Source organism: Prionailurus bengalensis, chromosome D4 (genome assembly GCF_016509475.1).
Source record: "Prionailurus bengalensis isolate Pbe53 chromosome D4, Fcat_Pben_1.1_paternal_pri, whole genome shotgun sequence".
Lineage (NCBI taxonomy): Eukaryota > Metazoa > Chordata > Mammalia > Carnivora > Felidae > Prionailurus > Prionailurus bengalensis.
The window spans coordinates 29,281,887-29,307,609 of NC_057359.1; the positions used below are offsets into that span (position 1 = coordinate 29,281,887).

The 25,723-nt window shown below is 37.3% G+C and overlaps 1 protein-coding gene across 2 annotated transcripts in view; it reads right to left on the bottom strand.

Annotated features, from left to right (window-relative positions):
- FANCC (FA complementation group C) overlaps window positions 1-25,723 on the bottom strand; it is a 263,701-nt gene that overhangs the window by 135,020 nt on the left and 102,958 nt on the right. For both annotated transcript variants that reach the window (XM_043566837.1, XM_043566836.1), the window contains exon 5: window positions 24,432-24,526. In XM_043566837.1, the coding sequence (XP_043422772.1) occupies window positions 24,432-24,526 (95 nt within the window). The remainder of the gene's footprint in view (window positions 1-24,431; window positions 24,527-25,723) is intronic.

A 25,723-nucleotide genomic window follows, 5' to 3' on the forward strand; every position in this document is an offset into this window, starting at 1 on the left:
GCAATAATGCAATATTCGCTATATTAGCATTGATAGTATAAAGAAGAAAAGTCATATGATTATCTCAATTGATACATAAAAAGCATTTTTTACAATATTCAAGATTTGATGGAGTAATGTCATCAAAACAGCAGACTAGAAAGTTCCAGGCCCTCATCTCTCCCAATGTTAATATCAAGAAAATAGTTACCGACTGACTAAAACAACTTTGTGGGAACTCTTGAAAAGCAGTCAAGGATTTGCAGCACCAAACAAATACACAATCAAGAAAAAGCCACACTCAAAACAGTAGGAAATTTCATGGTGTTTTTGCTTGCCCTTGTCCCACCCTCTCCCTGATGCAGCTGACAAGGAAGTGATCCAATTTCTAGTTTCCTCCTTCACAACAACAGAAAAAGAGTGAAACTTGTTCGTAATATTAAGGCCTGCCTGTGGCCTGTCCAAGGGACTGCTTTCTCTATTGCCTGACTCAGAGCTCAGATGCAAATGGTGGTACAGTTTGGATTTCAGGTTTAAAATCATAGAAGGCAGTTTTTACTACAACCTGTAAAAACTACAGAAGATGGGAGACCTACAGACACCTAGAGGTAAGATTGTAGGAAAAGAAAAACAGTAGAATGCCCAACATCCTATACTGAAGCAGGAATGAGACTCATAAACATACTAAGACATTTTAAAGAAGCCATGTATACAGAAAACTTGGAAAAAGGAAATGTACAGGCCCAGAAAAAATGCATCCAGAAAAGGCCTAAGAAAACCTTAAGCCTTCATGCCAGGCTAACTAGTGAAGGTTTTCTCTCACGTACAGCAAATCTGTTAAGATTAAGAAAATTGGCTTTTTGAAATGACAAAATTCCAACAAATATAACCATGCATGCAAAGAAAAAGGGAAATATGGCCTATTTAAAGGAACAATATAAATCTCCAGACTGATCCTAAGAAAACACAGACTTTGGACTTCCTAAAAGAAGACATAAAAGCTGTGTTCAATATGCTCAAGAAGTTAAGGAAAAACAAGAAAACTAAAGAAAATCAGAAAAATTGCAAATGAACAAAATGAGAATATCACTATAGAGATAAATATCTCATTAAAAACTACAAAGTAGAAGCTCTAGATATGAAAAACAGAACAGAATTGAAAAATTTGCTGAAGGGATTCAATAGCAGATGAAACAAGCAGAATAAAAAATCACGAATTTAAGGACAGGTCATTTGAAATTATTGAGTCAGAGGAACAATAACAACAAAAGAATGAAGAAAGTAAAGAAAGCCTATGGAATACCATCAAGTAAACCAATATATGCGTTAGGGGAGTCCCAGAAGGAGATGAGAGAGAGAAACAGGCACAGATAATATATATAAAAGTCAAAAATTTCCCAGCGGAAGGAACTGGAGATCCAAATTCAAGAAACATAAAGGACTCCAGCTAGGATGAACCAAAAGAGGTCCACAGTGAGACATATAATCAAATTGTTGAAAGTTAAACACAGAGAATCTTGACAGCAGCAGGGGAAAAAGGAACTAACCACAAATAAGGAAGCTCCCATAAAATTATCAATGGGATACTCAGCAGAAATATTATATGCCAGAAGGGAGTGGGTGATATATTCAAAGTGCTGAAGAAAAAGCTGCTAACAAAGATTACTATATCTGGCACAAATATCCTTCAAAAACAAAGGAGAAATTAAGACCTTTCCAGATAAACAAGTGAGGGGAATTCGTTTCGAGACCTACCATACAAGAAATGCTACAGAGAGTACTTCAAGTTAAAACGAAAAGATGCTAGACAGAAACTGAAAACCATATGAAAATACAAAGTTCTACAATAAAGTTAAATACATTGACAAGCATGAAATCATGTATTATTGAAATTTAGATATGTATATCCACTTTAATTCTTTCAGAAAATTTGAAAGAAGCATAGAAAATAAATCAAAGTTAATGGGCACACAATGTATAAAAATGTAATTTGTGATATCTATATCATAACGTGAAGAGGCAGAGTTATAAAGGAATTTTTGTATGTGACTGAAGTTAAGCTGGTATCAGTTTACAAACGACTCAACAAAGAAAATACATATAGAATCTGAACCAAAGAGATAAGAGGGGAATCAAAACACATCACTATAAGAAATCAAGTAAACACAAAAGAGGAAGTAAGGAAGGAAATAAGGAACAAAAACTTATGACATACAACAAAAACATAATGAGAACAGTAAGTCCTTCCTGTAATTACTATAAATGTAAATGGGTTAAACTATGTCTAAAGACATAGATTGGCAGAATGGGTTAAAAAACAGAAACAAAAACAATGGGATCCAACTATATGCTGTCTAAAAGGGACTCACTTTAGACCTAAGGACAGGCATAGATTGAAAGCAAAAGAATGAAAAAAATAATTTCATGCAAACAATAAGGAAAAGTAGAAATACCACATTAGACAATAAAGACTTTAAGTCAAAAACTAATACAAGAGTCAAAGGACATGATATAATGATGAATGTGCCAATTCACCAAAAACATATAACAACTATAAATATGATGTTTGATGCACCAAACATCAAAGCTCCTAAAATTATAAAGCAAGCAAACACTGACAGAATTTAAGGGAAAAAATAGCTTAAAATAAGAGTAGGAGACCCCAATATCCTACTTCCAATAATGTACAGAATAACCAAACAGAAAAGCAATAAGGAAACACAGGACTTAAAAAAACACTATAGACTAATTGGACCTAAGAGACATATACAAAACATTCTTCCCAGTAATAGAATACACTTTTTCTCAAATGTTCATACACTATTTTCCAGGATAGACCACCTGTTAGCTACAAAACAAATCTTAATAAGTTTTAAAAGACTGAGATCATACTATTTTTTCCAATCACAATGAGACAAAATTAGATGATAATGGTAGAAAAACTAGAAAATCCACAAATAATGTGGAAATTAAGCAACATACTCTTTTTTTTAACAACACTCTCATACAATCATTAGTTCAAAGAAGAAATCACAAGGAAATTAGAAAACATTTTGAGACAGATGAAAATAAAAACAAAACATATGAAAACGTACAGGATATAGCAAAAGAAGTGGTAAGAGGGAAATTTATAGATGTGTTTATATTTTAAAAAGGGAAGGATATTAACAACCTAACTTTAAACTTTAAGAAACCAGAAAAAGAGGAACTAACTCAAAGTTGCCAGAAGGAAGTAAACGATAAACATTAGAGTAGAGATAAACAAAAAATAGAAAAACAACAGACAAAAATCAATGAAATCTAGAGTTTGCTCTATGAAAAGAACACAAAAAGAACAAAATCTGACAAATGTTTACCCTCCTTGAATAAGAAAGAGACAGAGACAGAGACGGACAGAAGACTCAACACAATCAGATATGAAATAGAAGACATTTTATATAAATAGGATTATAAAAGAGTGCTCTAAACAACTGTATACAAACAAATTGGATCATTTCGATAATATAAACAAATCCCTACAACAACAAAACCTATCAACTTCATTCTATGAGGACCAGTATTATCTTGACACCAAATCCAGATAAAGACACTATAAAACAACAACAACAACAACAACAACAAACTATAGGGGTGCCTGGCTGGCTCTGTCAGTAGAGCATGTGACTCTTGATCTTAGGGTTGTGAGCTTAGCCTCATGCTGGGTGTAGCAATTGCTTAAAAAATAAATAAATTAAATCTTTGGGGCACCTGGGTGGCTTAGTCAGTTGCGTGTCTGACTCTTGATCTCAGCTCAGGTCTTAATCTCAGGGTCAGGAGTTTAAACCCCACCTTACACTCTGTGCTAACCATGAAGCCTACTTAAAAACAAGCAAACAAATGGGGCGACTGGGTGGCTCAGTCGGTTAAGTGTCCAACTTTAGCTCAGGTCATGATCTTGCAGTTCATGGGTTCAAGCCCCTCGCCAGGATCTGTGTTCACAGCTCAGAGCCTGGAGTCTGCTTCTGATTCTGTCTCCCTCTTTCTCTGCCCCTCCCCTGCTCGTGCTCTCTCTCTGTCTCTCAACAATAAATGTTAAAAAAAAAAACAAAAACATTTTTTAAATAAGCAAAAAAAAAAAAAAGTAGAAATTTGAAAACTACAGATCAACATCTCTGATGAACACTGATGCAATGATCTTCAACAAAATACTAGCAAACCAGACTGACCTTGCTGGCACCTAATATTCTGTCCCTGTGTTTTCCTATGAACCTGCACCAATATACCCTTGGCCAGAGCCTATCCAAGGCAGTGCCACAAGCCTGGCAGTGATCAAGCAGTGGCCAGCACCACCACAAAGTGACTCCTGTTCCAAGAAGAGGGGAAAATAACACACACCAGTCCAACTGCAGTCCAGGAGTGGGCTGGAGGCAGGTATCAGATCTGACTGTAGGCTCTGCCTGCCAATGAAAGCTTTTCAAAGGACAACACAGGGGGGCACCTGTGTGGTTCATTCAGTTAAGCATCGGACTCCAGCTCACGTCATGATCTGACAGTTTGTGGGTTCCAGCCCTGCATCGGGCTCTGTGCTGACAGATCAGAGCCTGGAGTCTGCTTCGGTTTCTCTGTCTCCCCCCAACCCCTCTCTCTGCCCTCCCCTGCTTGCACTCTCTTTCTCAAAAATAAATAAATAAACATTTGAAAAAAGAAAATAAGGACAACACAGGGAGAGCACCCTGCAGTTTGCATCTCTGACAAATACATAGTATGATTAAACTCAAGCCCAAGGCAACCCCAGACTGGCCATTAACACAAGGATCAAACCCTGCCCACAACAGGCAAAGAGAGCTGCTGCAGATGACTGGAATGAAGGCAAATAAATGCAGCTCAGCCAAAACAATAGGCTGCATGCAACACACATAGCATATACCCCGGAAACGCCAGATTCTGGTAAACAGGGAACAATGCATTGCAGGGCATTACAGGACCTCTTCTTCATCATAAGGTTGCTACTTTCAAGAACAGAAGACATAGAAACAGAGAGTTAAACAGAAAGAGGAGACAGAGGAATATGTCACAAATGAAAAAAAAAAAAAAAAGACAAAAATCGTTAAGAAACCTAAATGAAATGGAAATAAGTACCTGAAATGGAAAAATGCCTGATAGAGAATTTAAACAAATGGTCATAAAGACAAAAATCATAAGAGACCTAAATGAAATGGAAATAAGTAATATGCCTGATAGAGAATTTAAACAAATAGTCATAAAGATACTCACTGGATTTGACAAAAAAGTGGAGGACCTAAGGAAGACCTTTAACAAAGAGACTAAAAACATGAAAAAGAACCAATCATAGATGAAGAACTAAATAACTGAAATTAAACATAGACTGGATAGAATAAATAGCAGACTAAATGAAGCAGAGGAACAAATCTGTCACATGGAGGACAGAAAACTGGAAAGCAATCAAGCTGAACAGGAGCTAGAAAAAAATAATAATAATAAATAACAACAGACAAGGAGAATTCAGAGATACCACCAAATGTATTAACATTTCAATTACAGGGATCCTTAAAGGAGAAAAGAGAGAAAGGGTGCATAAAATATATTTCAAGAAATAATAGCTAAAGACTTCTCAAATCTGGGGAAAGAAAAAGAAATCTAGATCTGGATGCACAGAGAACCCCTAACAAAATCAACCAAAGAAGGTCCATATCAAGACACACAGTAATTAAAATGGCAAAAAGTAGTGACAAAGAGAATTTTAAAAGAAGCATAAGACAGTTACATACAAGAGAAACTCCATAAGACCATCAGCTGGTTCTTCAGCAGAAATGTTGCAAGACAGAACAAAGTGACATGATTTATTCAAAATCCTGAAAAAAAAACCCCTGCAACTAAGAATACTCTATCCGGCAAGGCTATCATTCAGAAAAGGAGTGATAAAGAGTTCACCGGACAAAAACTGTTAAAGAAATTCACAGAAATGTTAAAAGGGATTCTTTGGGGAAAAAAGACCATAAGCAGGAGTAAGAAGAATAGAAAGCACAAAACCAGTAAAATCAAGTATGTATATAAAAATCAGTGAAAGGATTCACATAATAAAAAGATGTAAAATATGACACCATATACCTAAAACGTGGAGTGTGGGAGGAGCAAAGAATAGATTCAAACTTAAGCTACCATCAACTTAATATAAACTGTTATTTGCATAAGACGTTTTGATATAAAAACTTAATGGTAACCACAAATCAAACACTGGTAATAGCCAGCAAACCATGAGAGAAGAGAGCAAGAGAAGAAAGGTACAGAGAAGAACTACAAAACAAAAACAAAAACAAAAAAACCCCTAAACAAGTAACAAAATGTCAATAGCTACATACCTATCAATAATTACTTGAATGTAAATGGATTAAATGCTCCAATCAAAAGACACAGACTGACAGAATGGATAAAAATCAAGACATGTCTATATACTCCCTTTATTTTTTTCTAATACTTAAAAAAAAATTTAATGTTTATTTTTGATAGAGACAGAGAGAGTATAGTGGGGGAAGGGCAGAGAGAGCGGGAGACAAAGAATCCAAAGCAGGCTCCAGCTGAGCTGTCAGCACAGAGCCCAACACGGGGCTCGAACTCACAAACTGCAAGATCATGATCTGAGCTGAAGTTGGACGCTTAATCAACTGAGCCACCCAGGCACCTCTACACTGTCTTTATAAGAGACTCCTTTCAGACTTAAACACACATGCAGATTGAAAGCAAGGGGATAGACAAGCTATATAGAGATGGAGATGAGATGGAGATGGAGATGAGATGGAGATGGAGATGGAGATGGAGATGGAGATGGAGATAGAGAGATAGAGATAGAGATAGAGACAGAGATAGAGATAGGGATAGAGATAGGGATAGAGATAGAGATAGAAAATATATATAGCCACCTAGGTGGCTCAGTCAGTTAAGTGTCCGACTCTTGATTTGGGCTCAGGTCACAATCTCACAGGTTCATGGGATCGAGCCTGCACTGGGCTCCATGCTGACAATGGGCCTGCTTGGGATTCTCTCTCCCTTCTCTCTCCCCTCTCTCTCCCCATGCTGGTGGCTCTCCTTTTCCCTCAAAATAAACACTTAAAAAAAAGAATATACTTATGATGAGCACTGAGTAATGCATATAATTGTTGAATCACTATATTGTACACTTGACACTAATAGAACACTGTATGTTAACTACACTGAAATTAGAAGATAATAATACATTTTTTTAATTAAAAAAGACATACTATAAGCTACAAAATACTGATGAGAGAAATTAAAGAAAGACAAACAGACAGCTATAGTATGCTCCTCTGTTGAAACACTTAATATTAAGATGTCAATTCTCCTCAAATTGATTTATAGATTCCAATCAGAATCTTCTGAAGCATTTTTGAAAAAATTGTTAATAAATATATCTGGAATAACTAGATATCAATTTAGAAAACAAATCTCTACCCCTACCTCACATCCATATGAAAAAGTTAACTTGGGGCACCTGGGTGGCTCAGTTGGTTAAGCATACAACTTCAGTTCAGGTCATGATCTCACAGTTCATGAGTTTGAGCCCCACGTTGGGCTCTATGCTGACAGCTCAGAGTCTGGACCCTGCTTCAGATCCTGTTTCACTCTCTCTCTGCCTTTCCCTTGCTCATGCTCTGTTTCTCTCAAAAAAATAAATAAAACATTAAAAAAATTTTTTTAAGTTAACTCAAAGTAGATTATATATCTAAATATAAATAAAAGCTAACACTATAAAACTTTTGGAAGAAAACAAGAGAAAAATCTTTATAAACTTAGTACAGGCTAAAATTTCTGAGGACACAAAAAGTTAAGATTCATAAAAAAAAAAGACAAATATAGATTTCACCAAAATTTAAAACTTATGGACTTTGTAGTGTATTAATAAGAAAATGAAAAGGCAAGCCACAGATGAAGTGAATATCCTTTTTCTCTCGTGTATATATCTATATATATATGAAACATATATGTCTATACATATATATACATATATACACTATACACATAGATATGTCTATACATATATATACACACATAGATATGCCTCTCTCTCTCTCTCTCTCTCTCTCTCTCTCTCTCTATATATATATATATATATATATATGACAAAGAAACAGTATCTAAAATATTTTTTCAAAAGCTCAGTCATTTGGGCCCCCAGCTCTTTGATTTCGGTTCAGATCATGATCTTATAGGTTCGTGGGATCAAGCCCTGAGTCGGTCTTCATACTGATGGTGCACAGCCTGCTTGGGATTTTCTCTCTCTCTCTCCCCCCTCTCTTTCTCTGCCTCTCCCCATGCTGGTGCACTCTCTCTCTCTCTCACTCTTTCTCTTTCTCTCAAAATAAATTAAAATAAACATTAAAAAAATAAATAAATAAAAGCACGCTGAGGTGCCTGGGTGGCTCAGTCAGTTAAACAACCAACTCTTTTCGGCTCAGGTCATGATCTTGCGGTTGTGAGATGAGCCTCGCATTGGGCTCCACACTGAATGTAGAGCCTGCTTGAGTTTCATTTTCTCTGAACAAACAAAACAAACAAACAAACATTTTTTTAAAGCATGCTTACACTTAAGGCAATTTTTTCTTAGGCAAAATATTTGAATAGACGCTTCACAAAAGAATCATGTGCACATGAAAAGATGTTTTAACATCAAGTCATCAGGGAAATGCATATTACGAGCACAAAAGGAGACCACTATACAACCATGACAATGACTAAAACAAACACAAACTGAGTATACTGTGTTGCTGAGTATATTAAGTATACATATACTAAGTGTATGTTGAATATGTGGAGCTATTGGAACTCTCATGCAGTGCTGGAAAAAGAATGTGAACCATGTGGCAGTTTCTTATGCCATTATGTATATGTGTATCACACACAATCCAGCAATTCCAATCCTAAGCATTTATCCATGAGAAATTAAAATATGACTATGCAACACTTATACAAGTATGTTCATAGCACCTTATTCATAATAGCCAAAAATTAGAAACAATCCAAACTGCTATCAACACATAAATGGATAAACAAAGTGGTGTACTGGTACGAGGGAATACCAGACAATAAAAAGGAATCAACTACTCAGATAAACTACAACATGGAAAAAATCCGAAAAACATTATGCTGAATGAAAGAAGCCAGACAAAAGAATAAATACTGTATTACTCTGTTTATATGAAATAATAGGAAAAAAGCAAATCTGTGGTGATAGAAAAAAGATCAGTAATTGACTAAGGCCAGGGTTGAAGAGTGATTGATTGTAAATGGGCAATAGAGAATTTTTTGTGATGACAGAAATGTTTTATTTCTTGATTGTGGTGGTGGTCAGAGGGATGTATATACATTTATAAAAACTACCAAACTGTATACTTTAAAAGGATACATTTTATTGTATGTAAAGTTTGCCACAATGTCAATTTTTAAGATAATATTATAACCACAACAATACATTATCATAATTCAATGAAATAAAAGCAACAAATTAAAAGAAATATTAAAAGGAAAAATCCACCCATATCCCACTATCCTTACAAAGCTTTTTCATTTCTGCTTGTAATCTTAGTCAATGCATATATATTTTGCACAGCTATTATTGTTTTGTATAAATAATTTGACATCCAACATTTAATTTTACAATACACATTTTTCACATTATTTCTTAGGCTATACAAAATGACAACATAGTATTTCTTCAAAAGATATGCTATAATTTAGTTATCCACTAATCTTTAGACATGCACATTGCTTCTCATTTTTTTCCAAATATAAAAATTATTAAAATGAACATCATGTATAAACTTCTTTTCTTAGTTTGCATACTGTTTGGGATAAACTCCCAGGAGTCATGGCTAACTTTTTTTTCTTTTTCACTTGTCAAATTTTGTATTACTTGGCTAGGGCTGCTGTAACAAAATACCACAAACTGAGTGGCTTAAACCATAGAAATTTATTGTCTCACAGTTCTGGATGCTAGAGTTCTGAGATCAAGGTGACATCAATGTTGGTAGTTTCCTGACAATTTTTGGCATTCCTTGGCTGGCACCCCAATCTCTGTTTTCATATCACATGGCATTCTGCCTTTGTGCATGTCTGTGTCCAAATTTTCCCTTCTTATAAGGACACCAGTCACACTGGATTAGGGGCCCACCCTACTTCAGCTGACTTCATCTTAACTAATCAATTCACCTGCAAAGATCTTATTTACAAAGACCACATTCTAAGGTTCTGAGATTTAAGACTTGAATGTACATGAATTTTGGGGGAACACAATTCAACCCAAAACAGAAGTTATACTTGTTACTAAAAACTCAAAAAGCAGAAAAAAATATAACAAAACAGTAAAGGCTCTTCTCAGTCTCTACTTTCCACATGAGTAATCGCTATTAACCCCTTAACTATTCAAACATTTGAAGACCAACTTGGCCTCTCATAAACAGCATTTGGTGTTACTGATGTACCAAAGACTAAATCCAGCATGAATTAAAAAAAAAATTTTTTTTAATGTTTACTTATTTCTAAGAGAGACAGAGCGCGAATGATGGATGGGGAGAGAGGGAGAGAGAGAGACACAGAATCAGAAGCTGGCTTCAGGCTCCAAGCTATCAGCACAGAGCCTGACATGGGGCTTGAACTCACAAACTGTGAGATCATGACCTGAGCTGAAGTCAGACACTTAACTGACTGAGCCACCCAGGCACCCCCCAGCATGAAATTTTAGTTCACTATAAATGGTAAACGGGTGATTTTTGAACACCTAAACATTTGAACTTTCTTTTTTCTCACTTGAAGGATCTCTGCAGGGTCCCTAAGACATCTCAGAATCATAGAATCATAGATTCCAGAGCTAAAAAGCCTTAGAGATAGGCTGGCTTAAGTTTAGGTGGCGGCAATATATTTTTTGAGTGGCTTTAGAGTCAGACCTAGCTCCAAAATGGTCTGCCACTCATTAGCCAGTAAGTTACTTCTCTAAATCTAAACTCTCTTGTCTATAACAAAGGGTAATGATACCGGTCTTCATGGAGTTGTGAACATTTAGTAACATAATTCATCTAAAACACATACTAAACACTCAATTAACAGTAACACTATCCATTAAAGTTTCTCAAAAAAATTTAAATTGTGATAAAAAACACGTAACATGAAATTTACCATCTTAACCATTTTCAAATATGTAGTTCAACAGTGTTAAGTATATTCACATTATTGTGCAACAGATCTCCAGAACTTTTCTTCTTGCAAAATTAAATTCTATACCCATTAAGCAAATCCCTTTTCCCTTTTCCTCCATCCTGTTTCCATGAATTTGACTACATTAGAAACTCCCATGTTCTACTCTGTTTCCATCCATTTGACTACTTTAGATATACCCCCATGTAAGTAGAATCATGTAGTATTCTCCTTTTTTAAGATATGGAAACAAGGTATATAATTTATGTAATATTTCACTAGCAGAGCCAGAAGAGATCTGGATTTCCTGATTCTTAAAAGAGTGACTCATGTGAGGTTATTTTTTAGTTCCAGTTGAGCTACAAAAGCTGCCTGATAGCCAGCATTTTTATAAGTACTGCTTATGTCTACCATTGAGTGAAGGACTACTTAAACCACAAAGCCTTTAAAATACCTGGAAATCAAGATTTATGGATTTAAATATGCCTGGTTCTTTTGCTATGCTGCTAATTTATAGAAACTCCAATGTTGTCAATATTAAACAGAACCAGATCTGATAGGAACAACAGTCAAACTAAGATAAAGTGTAACAATCTCTAGGTCAAAGAGAGTAAGCCAGTTATAGTTACCAGCTTACAATGCCTGGATCTTGGGAGGGATAGATGTCAGCCTCCTAAAGAAATGCACATGTGGTCTGGGAAACAACTGAACTTCAAAACAGATGTACAGATCATGTCACCACATGTAGTGCAGACATCCACATGGCCCTCAATGGTGGCTATTCACTAAGAAATAACTCTACTATAGACATTACTGTTTAAATTTGCTTTTCATAGGGACTTATCCCAAAACAGTCCAAGGAGCACCATCCAGAAAATTTAGATTGAAACACAGTGAGCCTATGTCTTAGAAACATATATTACACCTGTAACACACAGACCTAAAAATTCCCCTTTTACTCCAGACTGAGGTTGGGGCACAACAGGAGAACTGGGTGAGGGGGTTGTAATAGGGAGAAGGCTGGGAGTTACAGAAGGGGATCTGGTCAATGTTCTATTAACCAAGCCAAGTCAATTAAAGTTATAGTTTAATGGAAAAGCCAACATGATCATAAAACAAAAATAAAACAAAATAAACAGAAAACATAAAACAGGTCATCCGGAGAACATCACCAAACATCTCAAACATCCTGTTCCTAATTGGCAATAAATGTCTTGATCTGGCCTATTTGAGCAGCAGCAACTTACTAAAAAACAATCTGCTACAATTTAGAATTAGAAATCCACCTAAATGAAATGAGAAAGAAAAACCTAGCCAAGAACACAAATGGTATCTCATTTTGCCCTCTCAGAGGAAGCAAATTTTTATTCCAGGAAGTTCAGTGTCTTCACATTAATGATTCAGGAGACAGTTACCACTCCCTAAAACACAGAAAGATAAACATTGACAATTCAACTTTGTGTGTGTGTGGAATGAACAGCTGATCACATCGAATGGATGTAAAATACTTGGGAATAACAATAGCAGGGTTTGCACATTTTCCAGAATGCTGCAAGATGCTAAATACCATACTTATATTGCAAAACCATGGAATGCTGAGGAAACTTTATCAGACTAAATAAGAACATGATATTTAATAAGGCAGATGCTATTTCATGGAGTTACTGAAGTACCTGCTGCTAGTACCTACTACTAGATATCACTGCCCTAACACAGTATGGCAGACAGCTTCAGTGGTTTCCAAAAGCCTTGGGGAAAACACACTTACAAAGCTATAAAGAAATTTTCCACGCTTTCCCTTTTTCAGTTGCGTGTTCCCAGCCAGTTCTATTGAATAACAGACAGGAAAAGGAAGAGGACTCAATTTGTATTACAGTCTCTGCATTATGTAAGTCCCAAGAGGTAAAGGGAAACCAAATGACAGTGAGGAAGGCAAGAGAGAAAACAGGGTCTCTGCATGCCATGGTCCTGGAAGATGGTGCAGGACAGGAATATGCAACAGCTACTGGGCTACCAGATCTCCTCCTCCTCCCTCTTGTACATTCTTAGTTGGCTTATTTTAGGGATTCTGCCACATCTTTCCCTTATATTTCTCAGTGAATGGTCATACCATCCACCATGATGTTCAAGTCAAAAACCTAGGAGTTCTCTGTTAGATTAGAGGGAAACAAATTGCCCATCCTCATGTTTCCAGAGAAGAAAGAATGTCCACCTCACTCCTTAGGTGCAAAAAGCTTTAGGAACAGTTTGGGTATCTGCGAAGGATGTTGTGATGTCACATCCATATCATTCTTAGCCATCTCTGCCTTGCCCAAGGTCACACCTCCTTCCCACAATGGCCACATTCGAATGATTGATGGAAGCAGAGGCATTAAGGCCCAGCCCTCCTGTCCCAAAAGCAGGCAAGCTCTGAAGGGTCTCCTATCTCTGTCCCTGTAGGCACAGGAGAGGTCTCCACTGAGACTGCACTATAGCTGAATTTTTTTCCTCTGCACAATCCTGCATCCTTCCTTTCCCCTCCACAGCTATTACCCCCTGCCCTCTCCATCTCAAGGCCAGATTTCCAGAAAGCCCAACCTATGACATCATCTCTCAGTCCTGTCACTCTCTTCTCCCCAAAAGAACTGAACTAGTTGGTCAATTTGGGAGAAGAAACTAAAAATGCCCAGCACCACACATTCCTCTCCCGACTCTGTCCTTCCAACTTGCCTTACCTGCAAAAAGTATGTGTTCTGGTCTACTGCTGCACCATGCTTAGCCAGGAAGGCTCATTCCCTGCCAGGTAGGCCTATTGTGGTCCATCTTAGCTGTGACTAGCTGACTTGGCTACCATAGGTAGATGGGCCCGACTGAACCATAGACATAAGCTACATTCTTAAATCTGTTTTAAGAGTTAAGGGACTAATGTTTCATAACCAACTACCTAACTCTGATGTATCTCAACTAGTTCCTAACTCAGAAGATGGAAGTGTTATTTATTACTCCCCTAAAATCTCAACATTATCCTTAACTGCTCCTCTATCCATTCCTTAACAACCAATCAGTACCAAGTCCTGCCCTCCTATACTCTCAAATGTATTTTCAGCATTTAAGTCACTATCTAATTCATATTCATATAATATAAGTGTCCCTCACTCCCAGTTTAAACCCCTCCAATTAAAATCCTTGCTTCCCAGATTAAGGACAGACATTCTTTACTGTGGGCCACTTGAGCCCTCAGGATCTAGCCCTAACTCTCATGCCTAGTCAGTATATGACACATGGGATAGCCCGTTCTTATTATCATTACCAGGAAGCCCTTTTCTAGCTTTTTCTTTGCCGCCTCTCCTACATGCATCTCATATCACTTTCAGTTCTTCCAGTTCCATGTATGCCCCTGGCCTCAACTGTCTTCTTCTGAAAGCCTTCCTGGCCAGCCCTATACACCTCCCCAACTCCCAACAAGGCTTTTTCCCCTTTTCTTTGGGCTACCACAGTACCTTCTATATGCTGTTCGTCTACTCCTTCACTTGTTACATTACAACAAAACCACATGATCTTTCAAGGCAAGGCCTTCATATCCCCCAATATCTTCTTGTACACAGTAGGCACTCAGGATATATTTATGGAATAAATGAATGAAGGATTGCGAAAGACTAGAGGAGAGCAAGGGAGAAAACAGGGAAGCATATGAATCACAACAAATGCCCCTCTCGCAATGCCACAGTTAAAATACTTTCAGTAGCTCCTTCCATTGCCCTATGCTAATTTATGAACGAGCTCACAAACTGGCATTCATGGCCTTCCAAAATTTTTCCCAAACTGTTTTTTTTCTAACCTTAATTTCTGCTTTTCTCCCTAAGCTTTTTTTTTCTTCCCAAGCTTAAATGGAATAATCATTCTTTTTTGACTATACCCAACCTTCTGTCTGTTCACTATCTTCTTTCCAAGTGGAACCCCACCACCACTAGCATTTACCATCTAAAATCATACTCATTTATTCACTTATTCAGCAAATAATCACTGAATATTTACTATGTGGCAGATACTGTTCTACACTTTTAGAACAAAGTCTCTACTCACATGGGCCTTGTAACCTAGTTGGGAGAGAAACTTGGACTTGTACAAGGCTCTGGCATCTGTGGGTATCTGCTTAAGTCAGCGTTTTCCAGGTGCCTCTGCTGTGGGGCTGAAGCCAGTTCACAGGCTCCAGCCAGGTCCACAGCCCAAACTGGGGTCTGTCTGTCCTATTATCTGATACAAAAGTGGATGAGACTCCACTTGGGTCCCTTGGCATATGCTACTGGATCTCACAGCTCCCACACAGGCATTTCTGTTCACGGAAAAATGTCGAATTTTAAATGATTAGCAGGAACAAAAACGAGAACATCTTATGCTGCCATGACGCTGCCATCTCCTCCCAGGATGACTTCTTTAACACACATCTTCATAATCAGTGGTGGTGGAAAACGACTCTGAGCCCAGTATGAATTAAAGCAACTTTTAAGCAACTGTAAATATTTTGTCAAATTCACTATTTATTCATAGTATCCTTTGAGGAAATAAGATTTTTTTTTTCTTTTACAACTGCGTACACATATACCTGAGTTTCGAAACCCTTCAAAAAAATAGTTTATGAAGACCCCAAACAAGTCTGTTTTCTACATTAGGATGTTGTTGGCTGCTAGAGAAAAACAAAACAAAACAAACCTCTAAACCAAACTGGCTTCGACAGGAAAGGGAATGTATTAGAGCACTGAAGTCCAGGAGTGGCTTGGTCCTGGGCCCAAACAAAATCAACCCGAACGTGACCCTCTTTCTCCTTTTTTCAGCTGTGTTTCCTCAGGACTAACTCTTTTCCTAGGCAGGCTCTGTCCTCGTGGTCCCACAATGACTGACAGCAACTTCAGGGACTATGTGCTACCTAATTCATGTTCAGCAGGAAAGATAAAATCTACTTCCCCAACCATTGAAACAAAAGGTGTAGGACTGACTTTCCAATGTGGGCTATAAGTCCATCTTGATCAATCACTGTGGCCAGGGAAAGGGGAAGGGTGGTCTTGGTTAAGCAAGGTAAGACTAACCTTAAGACCTTGGTGCAGTAAGTCTCACCTCAGATGCACAGTGCACAGCTGAGAAATGCAGGGTACTATAAGAAGGTAAGAAAGGAGGGGCACCTGGGTGGCTCAGTTGGTTGGGCGTCTGACTTTAGCTCAGGTCATGATCTCACAGTCCGTGAGTTCAAGCCCTGTGTCAGGCTCTGTGCTGACAGCTCAGAGCCTGGAGCCTGTTTCAGATTCTGTGTCTCCCTCTCTCTCTGCCCCTCCCCTGCTCATGCTCTGTCTCTCTCTGTCTCAAAAATAAATAAAAACATAAAAAAAAAAAAGAAGGTAAGAAAGGACAGAGATAGATACTGGGAAAGCAATTAATTACTGTCCACTGTATGTGTGAATACAAAAATTCAAAGAAAAAGATACTAGTTCTGTGTTTGTTACTTTGAAAGTAAAACCAAAACAAAAGAGATCACAGTCATACAGGATTGCCAATGTTTTTCCAGAGTAGAGGTGTGGAAGAGAAATCTCCAGCATCTCCAGCCTTGTCCCTGAATTTTACCTTGCCTCTATTGTCTTACTAACTGCCCTCAAGAAATATGATATTTTCCCTTTTAAATTACCATTTAAAACTTGGGCAATAATTCTTTCCCTAGGTTTCAACATCTTAACTGAGCCAGGCTAGCATTTTCAAATCCCAAACAACACGAAAATGAATAATAATAGAAATTATCTACAGTGTAGACACAATCACGTTTCCCAAGTACCAGTGTCTGTCCCCTGGCTGGCCAGTCCCAAGTGCACTTGTTCCAAACCTACTTTCTCCTCTAAGCCCCTTACCTTTCTTGCAACTTGCTATATACAATACCAGCATCTCTGAAACCACTAGTTTTCTAAAAAGTCAGGACTGTAGAATGCCTTGACAATGATGTGTTACACCAAAAATAACAAAACATACAATTTGGGGTTCACTCAAAAACCACTGTTTATTAGATTCCAATACAGAGAAAACCCTCAGAGGAGGGTTTAGCCTTTTTGGCTAATTGGATGAGATACCCACACACATTAGGGAGAATGATCTACTTTACTCAATCTATTTAAATGTTAATCACATTCAAAAATACATCACAGAAAAACCCAGAATAATGTCTGATGAAATATCTGGGTACCCCATGGCCCAGTCAAGTTGACACAAAATTAATCATCACAGATCAATGAGACCAATGGAGAGATTTAGAATATGTGCAAATACAAAGATGCTTGACTTATGACAAAGGTAGCACCATCTACCGGCAAGGAAAGAACTCAATAATGGTGTTGGGACAGTGGGTATCCGTGTGGAAGCAAAGTGAAAATGGATGCCTATTTAGACCATACAAAGGAACAGTTACAGGTGGACCACAGACCTAAATGGGAAAGGCAAATCAATACACTTTTAGAAAATAATATGGAAGGTCTTCATGACCTTGCAGTGGGGAAAATTTTCTTAAGCAAAATACAAAATTATTAACCACAAAGGGAAAGATTGATAAATTTGACTACAATAAAATTTAAAATATCTTCCTTAAAAGAAAATAAAGAAATGTAAACACAAACCACAAGGTGGAAAAAAATAGCCACAATATATATAAATTTAAAAAGTGCTTAGATTCAGTACATCTACAGGAATTTCTACAAATCAGTAAGAAAGACAATCAAGTAGAAAAGTTATTAAGAAATCTGAACAGGAATTCCACGAACATGTGCTCAACTTCAGGGAAATACTTCAGGGAAATATTAAAACCATAATAGACACTACCACATGCATCTACTAGAATAACTGAATTTTAACAGTCTGACAATGCCAAGTGACCAGGAAGCTACGGAACTCTTACACATTCATCATAGGAATTTAAACTGGTACCACCACTGTAGAAAACAACTTAGTACAAGCTAATACAATTAAAGATATACATATTAAATAACCTACAATTCCATTTTTTTTTTGCATGGTCTTTATTTTGACACAACAGGGCATGTGCAAGGCATGTTCACAAGTATTTGTTTGAAGTTATGTACAAAACACATCCTTTCCTTCTCCAGCTGCTCTTCTTTTCCTCTGTAGTTTTTTATAAAATACATGCTTTGTGGGGTGCCTAGGAGGCTCAGTCGGTTAAACATCTGGCTCTTGATTTCAGCTCAGGTCATGATCTCATGATCATAATCTCACAGTTGTGAGATCAAAGTCCACATTGGGCTCCATGTTGAGTGTGGAGTCTGCTTAAGATTCTCTCTCTCTGCCTGTCCCTCTGCCCCTCCCCCTGCTTGTGCATCCTCTCTCTCTCTCTCTCTCTCTCTCTCTCTCTCTCTCTCTAAAAAACAAAACAAAACAAAAAACAGGGGCACCTGGGTGGCTCACGTGGGTAAGTGCCGACTTTGGCTCAGATCATGATCCCACGGTTCATGGGTTTGAGCACTGCATCAGGCTCTGTGCTGAGAGCTCAGAGCCTGGAGCCTGCTTCAGATTCTGTGTCTCCTTCTCTCTCTGCTTCCCACCCCCCCCCCAGGCTTGTGCTCTGTGTGTGTGTGTCTCTCTCTCAAAAATAAATAAACATTAAAAAAAAATACATGCTTTGAAACTTGGATATACAGGAGAGAATATTACAGCAACTCTGTTCCTAATTCTCCCCAACCAGAAACAAATTCCCATCAAAGGCAGAATGGATAAACACACTATAGTACATTAATAAAATGGAATACTCTACAGTAGTGAAAATGAACAAGTGACAAATACATCCAAGATCATGGGTGAACCCTACAAACATCATACTGAACAAAGTAAGTTAAGCACAGAACAATATATTACATATTATTTCATTTATATCAAGTTAAAATCTTAAGCCAAACTCCATAATTAAGTGGTAAAACCACAAAGCAATGTAAATAAAAGCTAGACTAGTGGTTACCACCAGAGGGGGAGAGAGGAGCACAGAAGCAGGAAGGAGCACCTGGGGGCAGGGAGCTTATAAGAGGCAGGTAATGCTCTATTTCCTGACCTAGGCGGTAGTTACAAAGGTATTTATTCTGCAATGATTTTTAAGCTTGGCATTTATGCTTGATGCACTTTTCTGCACATGTGTTAGATTTTAAAATTTAAAAGTTATGTGGGGGCACCTGGGTGGCTCAGTCGGTTGAGTGTCCGACTTCGGCCTGGGTCATGATCTCCCCATTCATCAGTTCAAGCCCCACACTGGGCTCTGTGCTGACAGCTTGGAGCCTGGAGCCTGCTTCAGATTCTGTGTCTCCCTCTTTCTGCCCCTCCCCTGCTCATGCTCTGTCCCTCTCTGTCTCTCAAAAATAAATAAATGTTAAAAATTAAAAGTTATGTGGGTTGTTTTTTTTTTGTTTTTTTTTTTGTTTTTAAGAGGGATGAAGTAGAAGACTAAAGCAATACATGTAGCATCTGGATGCTGCTTAGCATTACATTTTGAAAGGGAAAAAAGACAAAGTAAAACCCTTTTAACTGACCTTACCCCTGGTATTCTGTTGTTTTCTTCTCTTCAAAATAAAAATTACAGAGGTATGGTCTTGCCCAGAAAGGACAGGTATCTCCTAAATGTGGCAGGCCTGGAGATCTGCCCCTTGGGTTATAAACTCTCAGAACAGACTATCTTTAAATCTACTACTGTATCCTCAGCTTCTGTTATAGTGCCTGACAAACAGTAGGTGCTCAAAAAATATCTGTTCAATTGATTCACCAGTAAAACTAAGTTTTACAAGAATCAAGTATTCTGAAAAGATGTAAAAGAGTCCTGTGACTTCAACAAATCTCTAAATTTTAATAGCCACTGAGGTAGTTATTTGATGGTACATTTGAGGTTACCAGTAAAACTTCAAAAAAAAAACACCCCACATTGTATTAATGTATTTCCAACATAACATGTTAACATATGCTAGCATATGGCCAGCAAGTAATTTTAATTTCATCTGTTCTTTTTTTTTTTTTTAAGATTTTATTGTTGTAAGTACAATATGGGGCTTGAAAGGACAACCCCAAGATAAGAGTCACACGCTCTACCAGCTAAGCCAGCCAGGCGCCCCTTATTTCATTTCTGCTCTAAAAATACAACTTATACAACTCAATCTAACATTTTCAAATTTAATAATCTGAATTTTACTAAAGTTTACAGTTTACGGAGGAAATTCTTACTTTTTGACTTAGGCTGTTTCAATCACACTTGTGATGCTCCAGGAATACAGAATGACCCAAGATTTTATTACCACAATTAGAACTGCTTAGCACATGTAGCGGGCACGAGATAAATGCTCATTGAGTGAACTAACAAATATTATTAAAATATGACTTAAAAACTGAGAATTAACTGAGGGTTGATGGGGAGTGGGGGGGTGGGTGATGGGCATTGAGGAGGGCACCTGTTGGGAGGAGCACTGGATGTTGTATGGAAACCAATATGACAATAAATTTCATATTAAAAAAAAGAAAGCAAATAAAGATATAGAAAATCAAAAAAATATATATGACTTGCATAATTTTCAGAAGGATATTGGATGACAAGTTACATATACTTAATGTATAATATGTCCTTCTAAAACTTTTAGGAAGAAAATGTCACTTCTAAGATAAATGTATATCCAAGACAAGTGATATACTTGTCCAAGACAAGTTGATTCATAAACCAACAAACATCTTCTGTCTTACTGCAATTATGGCCAAAAAATATACAACTGTGTGGGTACTGATTTGTGATAGGTATATGCAATTAGCTTTAGACTGTTAAAAGTTAAACAGTATTATTCTTATACATGTTTTTATCAGGTAATATTACAGGCATGCCTAATACATTGAGGAGGGAAACTGTTTTCCCAATTTCATATGCCCTCGACCCCTCCCTACTAGCATTTTCTCTTCAGGGTAAAGCATATTCAGGACTTCTCAATTTCAATAAAGTCAACTGTATGATCTGGTCTGGCTACCACCTCCTATCTCCCTCCTTCAGGGCTAAGTTTCTTCAAAAAAAACCAAAGTTTATCATCTCCACTTCCTTACCTTACTACCTTCATTCCTCAAACTATAGCAATCTGGCAACTTCCTTGCACCGCCCACTCAACCCATTCCCACCCAGGTCATTCCTCCTAGAGGCTAAATCCAAGCACTGCTTTTCAATCCTTACCTTGCTTTATGCTCTAAGCTGCCCTGTCCAATACAGTGACCACTAGCCACACGTAGCTACTGAACACTTCAAATGTAGTGAGTACGAGGAAGGAAGGAAGTTTTTAATTTTTAAAATTTTAATTAAATTTAACTTTAAAAACTGACACTTGGTTCAGTCATAAGTTTCTCTGTAACAATTTGGGTATATGAACCTACTCTTTCAACTGTAAATTTTGTGAAACTGAAATACAGATCAAGAACTTCCAGGGAGGGGCACCTGGTGGCTCAGTAGGTTAAGTGTCCAACTCTTGATTTCAGCTCAGGTCATGATCTCACAGTGGTGGGATTGAGCCCCGTGTTAGGCTCTGTGCCGAGAGTTCAGAGCCTGCATGGGATTCTCTCTCTCCCTCTCTCTCTCTGCCTCTCCCTCATGAGTACCAGTACTCATACTGGTACACTGTCTCTTGCAAAATAAATAAACAAACATTAAAAAAAACTTCCAGTGAAAATTAGGATGTAACATGTAGATGTAAAATGTAAGTGTAACACACACACTGGATTTCCATGACTTAGTGCAAAAAGATTATAAAATAATCTCGTTAATAATTTTTATAGATTATATGTTGAAATGATAATATTTTGGAAATACTGAGTTGCATAAAATATTAATAAAATTAATTTCATTTATTTCTTTTTGTTTCTTAAAGCAGGTACTAGAAAATTTAAATTATCCATTTAAATTTTGGACATTGCTGCACCATAGCATCAGATATGAATGACCACTCATTCCTTCTCAAAACACTGCTGCTTCTCTCCTCTACTTCTTTGACTCCCTGTTTTTAACCTACAGGGTAGCTTATTCTTCCACTCACTCCCTGAATGCCAGTGTCTCCCAGGGTTGTCCCAGGCCTTTTCCCTTTCCCATTGCCCTGGGCAACCTCACCCTCACCCAAGGCTCCACTGTTCCCATACCCTGAAGACTGTCAACCCTCTAAGTATAAATCAGCTCTTCTCCTAAGAAGGGTATGCTTGACTCCACCTACACTTAAGCAATCTGCACTTAGCCTGCCATTACACCTTTTGAATATTTACCTCATTCGTATTATAAATCTGGCCCCTCTTCTCCATTTCCTTCGGGGCTGCATGATTTCTCACTTGATCACTACTATAGCTTCCAAAATGCTATCCCTGCTCCTTCCAAATCAACTTCCCTTTGCTGTTAAGCTTCTAAAATTCACACCTGGCCAGATGATTTCTCTGTTTAAAATACTTTGGTTTCTCCACTGACTCAAAATAAAAGAAAAACTTATTATTATACATAAGGTTTCATGCTTCATCACCAGTCTTACAAAATCCCAAGCTCAAGCACATCTAAGTACCTGTAGTTCCCTGAATATGACATTGGCTTTCTTGCCACCATCTTTGTGCATGCTCTTTCTGCTGACAAGAATATCCTTTCCTAAAGCTCTATTCCTGCTCTCCTAGTCATCCTTCAAAATTCAGTTGATATATTACCTCCTGCAGGACACATCTCCAAACCCCCAAGTTTGAGCAAGTGTCCTCTGTGTCACCATCACACCTATATGTAACTCTGATTACCAGTCTATGAATTCCCTGATGCAGCAGGAATTAAGTCTCATTTAACCTTCCTCTGCTATACTTTGATATGTACCTATTGATAAATGGATGCAGTATTAAAGGAAATCCACAGAATAAAATATAAGGTAAAAATTTTAAAATAGGCTAATAAAGTCATGAGTTTAAATGAAGAAAGTTAGTCCGATCACCCTAAAAACACTTTATTAGATGGCCTATTTCAGAACTTCATAAACTAGCGAATACAAACATATATTCTAAATAATCATTGAAACATCAACTATAAAAGCAACAATTAAAAAGATTAAAGACTAAATACGTTATTCTGTTGATACAGCCTTGTTTTTCATAGCTTTTCTCCCCTAATTCTACTTAAATCACCTTTCTTCAGTTCTTTACAGTAACTTACCTTCCAGTTAAAGTCTGCACCCTTTCCTTCCCTGATCCAAACCTTTTCACTTCTACTGTCCCTTCAATTCTTCTTTCAATCTAACAGTAAAATACAAACACTGTCTTTGTCAGCTCAGTCGGCAATTTTGTATAAAACAAAGGAATAGTAAAAAGCAGTGAATGGAATGATATCACCAGTCAGACTGATAGACAAAACCATATGCACCTGGGTGGGTGATTTCATAATACTAAGCAGTTAATCTGAACCATATGCATACTAAGTGGAGTCTGACAGGCATCAGCAAGTCCTTAGGGTTGTTACAGCATAACAGTGGGGGGCATGAGAAAAAAATCAGGCAACTTGCTAGTGGTGAGGGCAGCCACAGCCCAGCCCTACAACATTCGCCAACTTGTGCTTGCCCTTCAAGAGACAGCAGAAACAGACAGGGGGGTGCAGGAAGCTGTCAGCTACATGCACTAGCACATTTGACTGACCGATTTGACGGTGTAAGCAGCGGTAGCCAAGAAGCACCAGGTGCTAGTCTGAGCACCCTGGCCTGGATACCAACTTCAGGACATAAAATAAAGGCAGCAACTGAATTTTCTGAATTTTTGTTTTACTACAGATTAGATTCCAAGAGACGCAGAGAAGTACTTAGAAATTATGTAAGTATTTAAACTAGGTTAGTAGAAAAATAAATAAATAAATAAATAAATAAATAAACAAACAAACAAACAAACAAACAAACTAGGTTAGTAGGGAAAAACAATTTTTGAAGTATACCAGTTGCTTAAAGGAAAGAGAGAACATTCTTTTAATTACCTGAAAGTAACTTTACAAAATCACACATTAGTTAGGTCTTCCAGGCAAGGGAAAGTTCACCTTAAAGTCCACTATCTTCTGGAATTAACAATCAAGCAAAAATGAAATCTCTTGAATAACTTTACACCCAGCAAGATAATGGGACAGTGAAGCCTGTATTTGAAAAATTTTCTAAAATGTCACAGAACTGCACTACTAAAGCAGCACATTTAAACAATCAATTTAATGCAAAGCAGTGCAGGACAAGATTTACTCTTACCCGTGTCCAGGAGTTCAGTTTCAGTTCTTCAGAATTCTGTGGTTCTTTATTAATCAGACAACATAAGCACCATAGTAGAATTTTTTGGCTTTCATCTGCAAAAAAGAAAAACTAAAATTAGGTTTTAGCAAATACAAAAAGATAATCAGGATAAAAAAATTTTTAAACATTATACTAAAGGAAATATATTTACCATATTTTATGAAAATATCAAACTACTAAAGTTACTGAACAAGCATCCAGGACCATGTGTGAAACTTTACTTTGCAGGGGTTTTTTATTCTTGTGGTTTTGGGATCACTTATGCTTAGCCCTTGTGTGGTCAATCACTTTCTGATAAAGCCAGAAAAGAATGATGGAAATAACTAAAAGAACTGGGCTTTTCTCAAGATCATTTCTTTCAAAGCCTATTTCAAACCATTAGTAATTTCAACCTTTTTAAGGCAATACAACTGTTACAGATAGTAGTCTACATTTCTGTCTTACTCTTTTAATTTTCTAATTTCCCAAAATACCCTCACTTGTTAGAAAAAAATTTAACAAAATGATCATTTTAAAATATATTCTGTTTAGCACTAAATGGCTTGGATAAAATAGAAGCCTCTTACATGTTCCTCATTCTTTACTCTAAAATTGAAAACTTTACCAAACATGTATTGAAAACACTGAACTTGGAAATCTTATACTTGGCAAGAATATCTACTCAGTGAGCCATTTTCTTTTTCCTCTTTTGGTAACTGAGTCCATTCCAATTGGAGATTTCACAACACAACTGGGAAGCAAGAATGATGCCTCAAATGGAAGATTCAGTACCTAAACTAGAGCCAAGAAACTATGGCCTTTATTGGACAGCCATTGAGTAGAAGAAGCTGAGGAAACCAAGCACCTGGACTCAATCCGCTGCAGAATCACCTGCTGCCCTTGACCTTCTTACCTTCTGCAATCTCATAAACACAGCATTTCTAAGGGTTACATTAACAAGAAATAAGGAAAATACAAACTACAGCAAGCTACCTCTGCACTTTCAACCACACACCAAAGGACACTAATAGTAATTTTTAAACCCATTTTTTTCGCCATAAACATCATAAGTTTGTGCTCTCCTGGTAATACCTCTGAACAAACTTTATCAGGCATTATTCTGAGGGACATTCATTTTTCTTTTTCCTAGTTTTTATTAGCTCAAATACATCACTGGCTTGCCTATTTTAAGTTTATCTCACAAATCATGTAATTTAACTTTTGAAGGTCCTAGGATTCTTGAGGTTGAACCAATGTCACTGATTAAAACT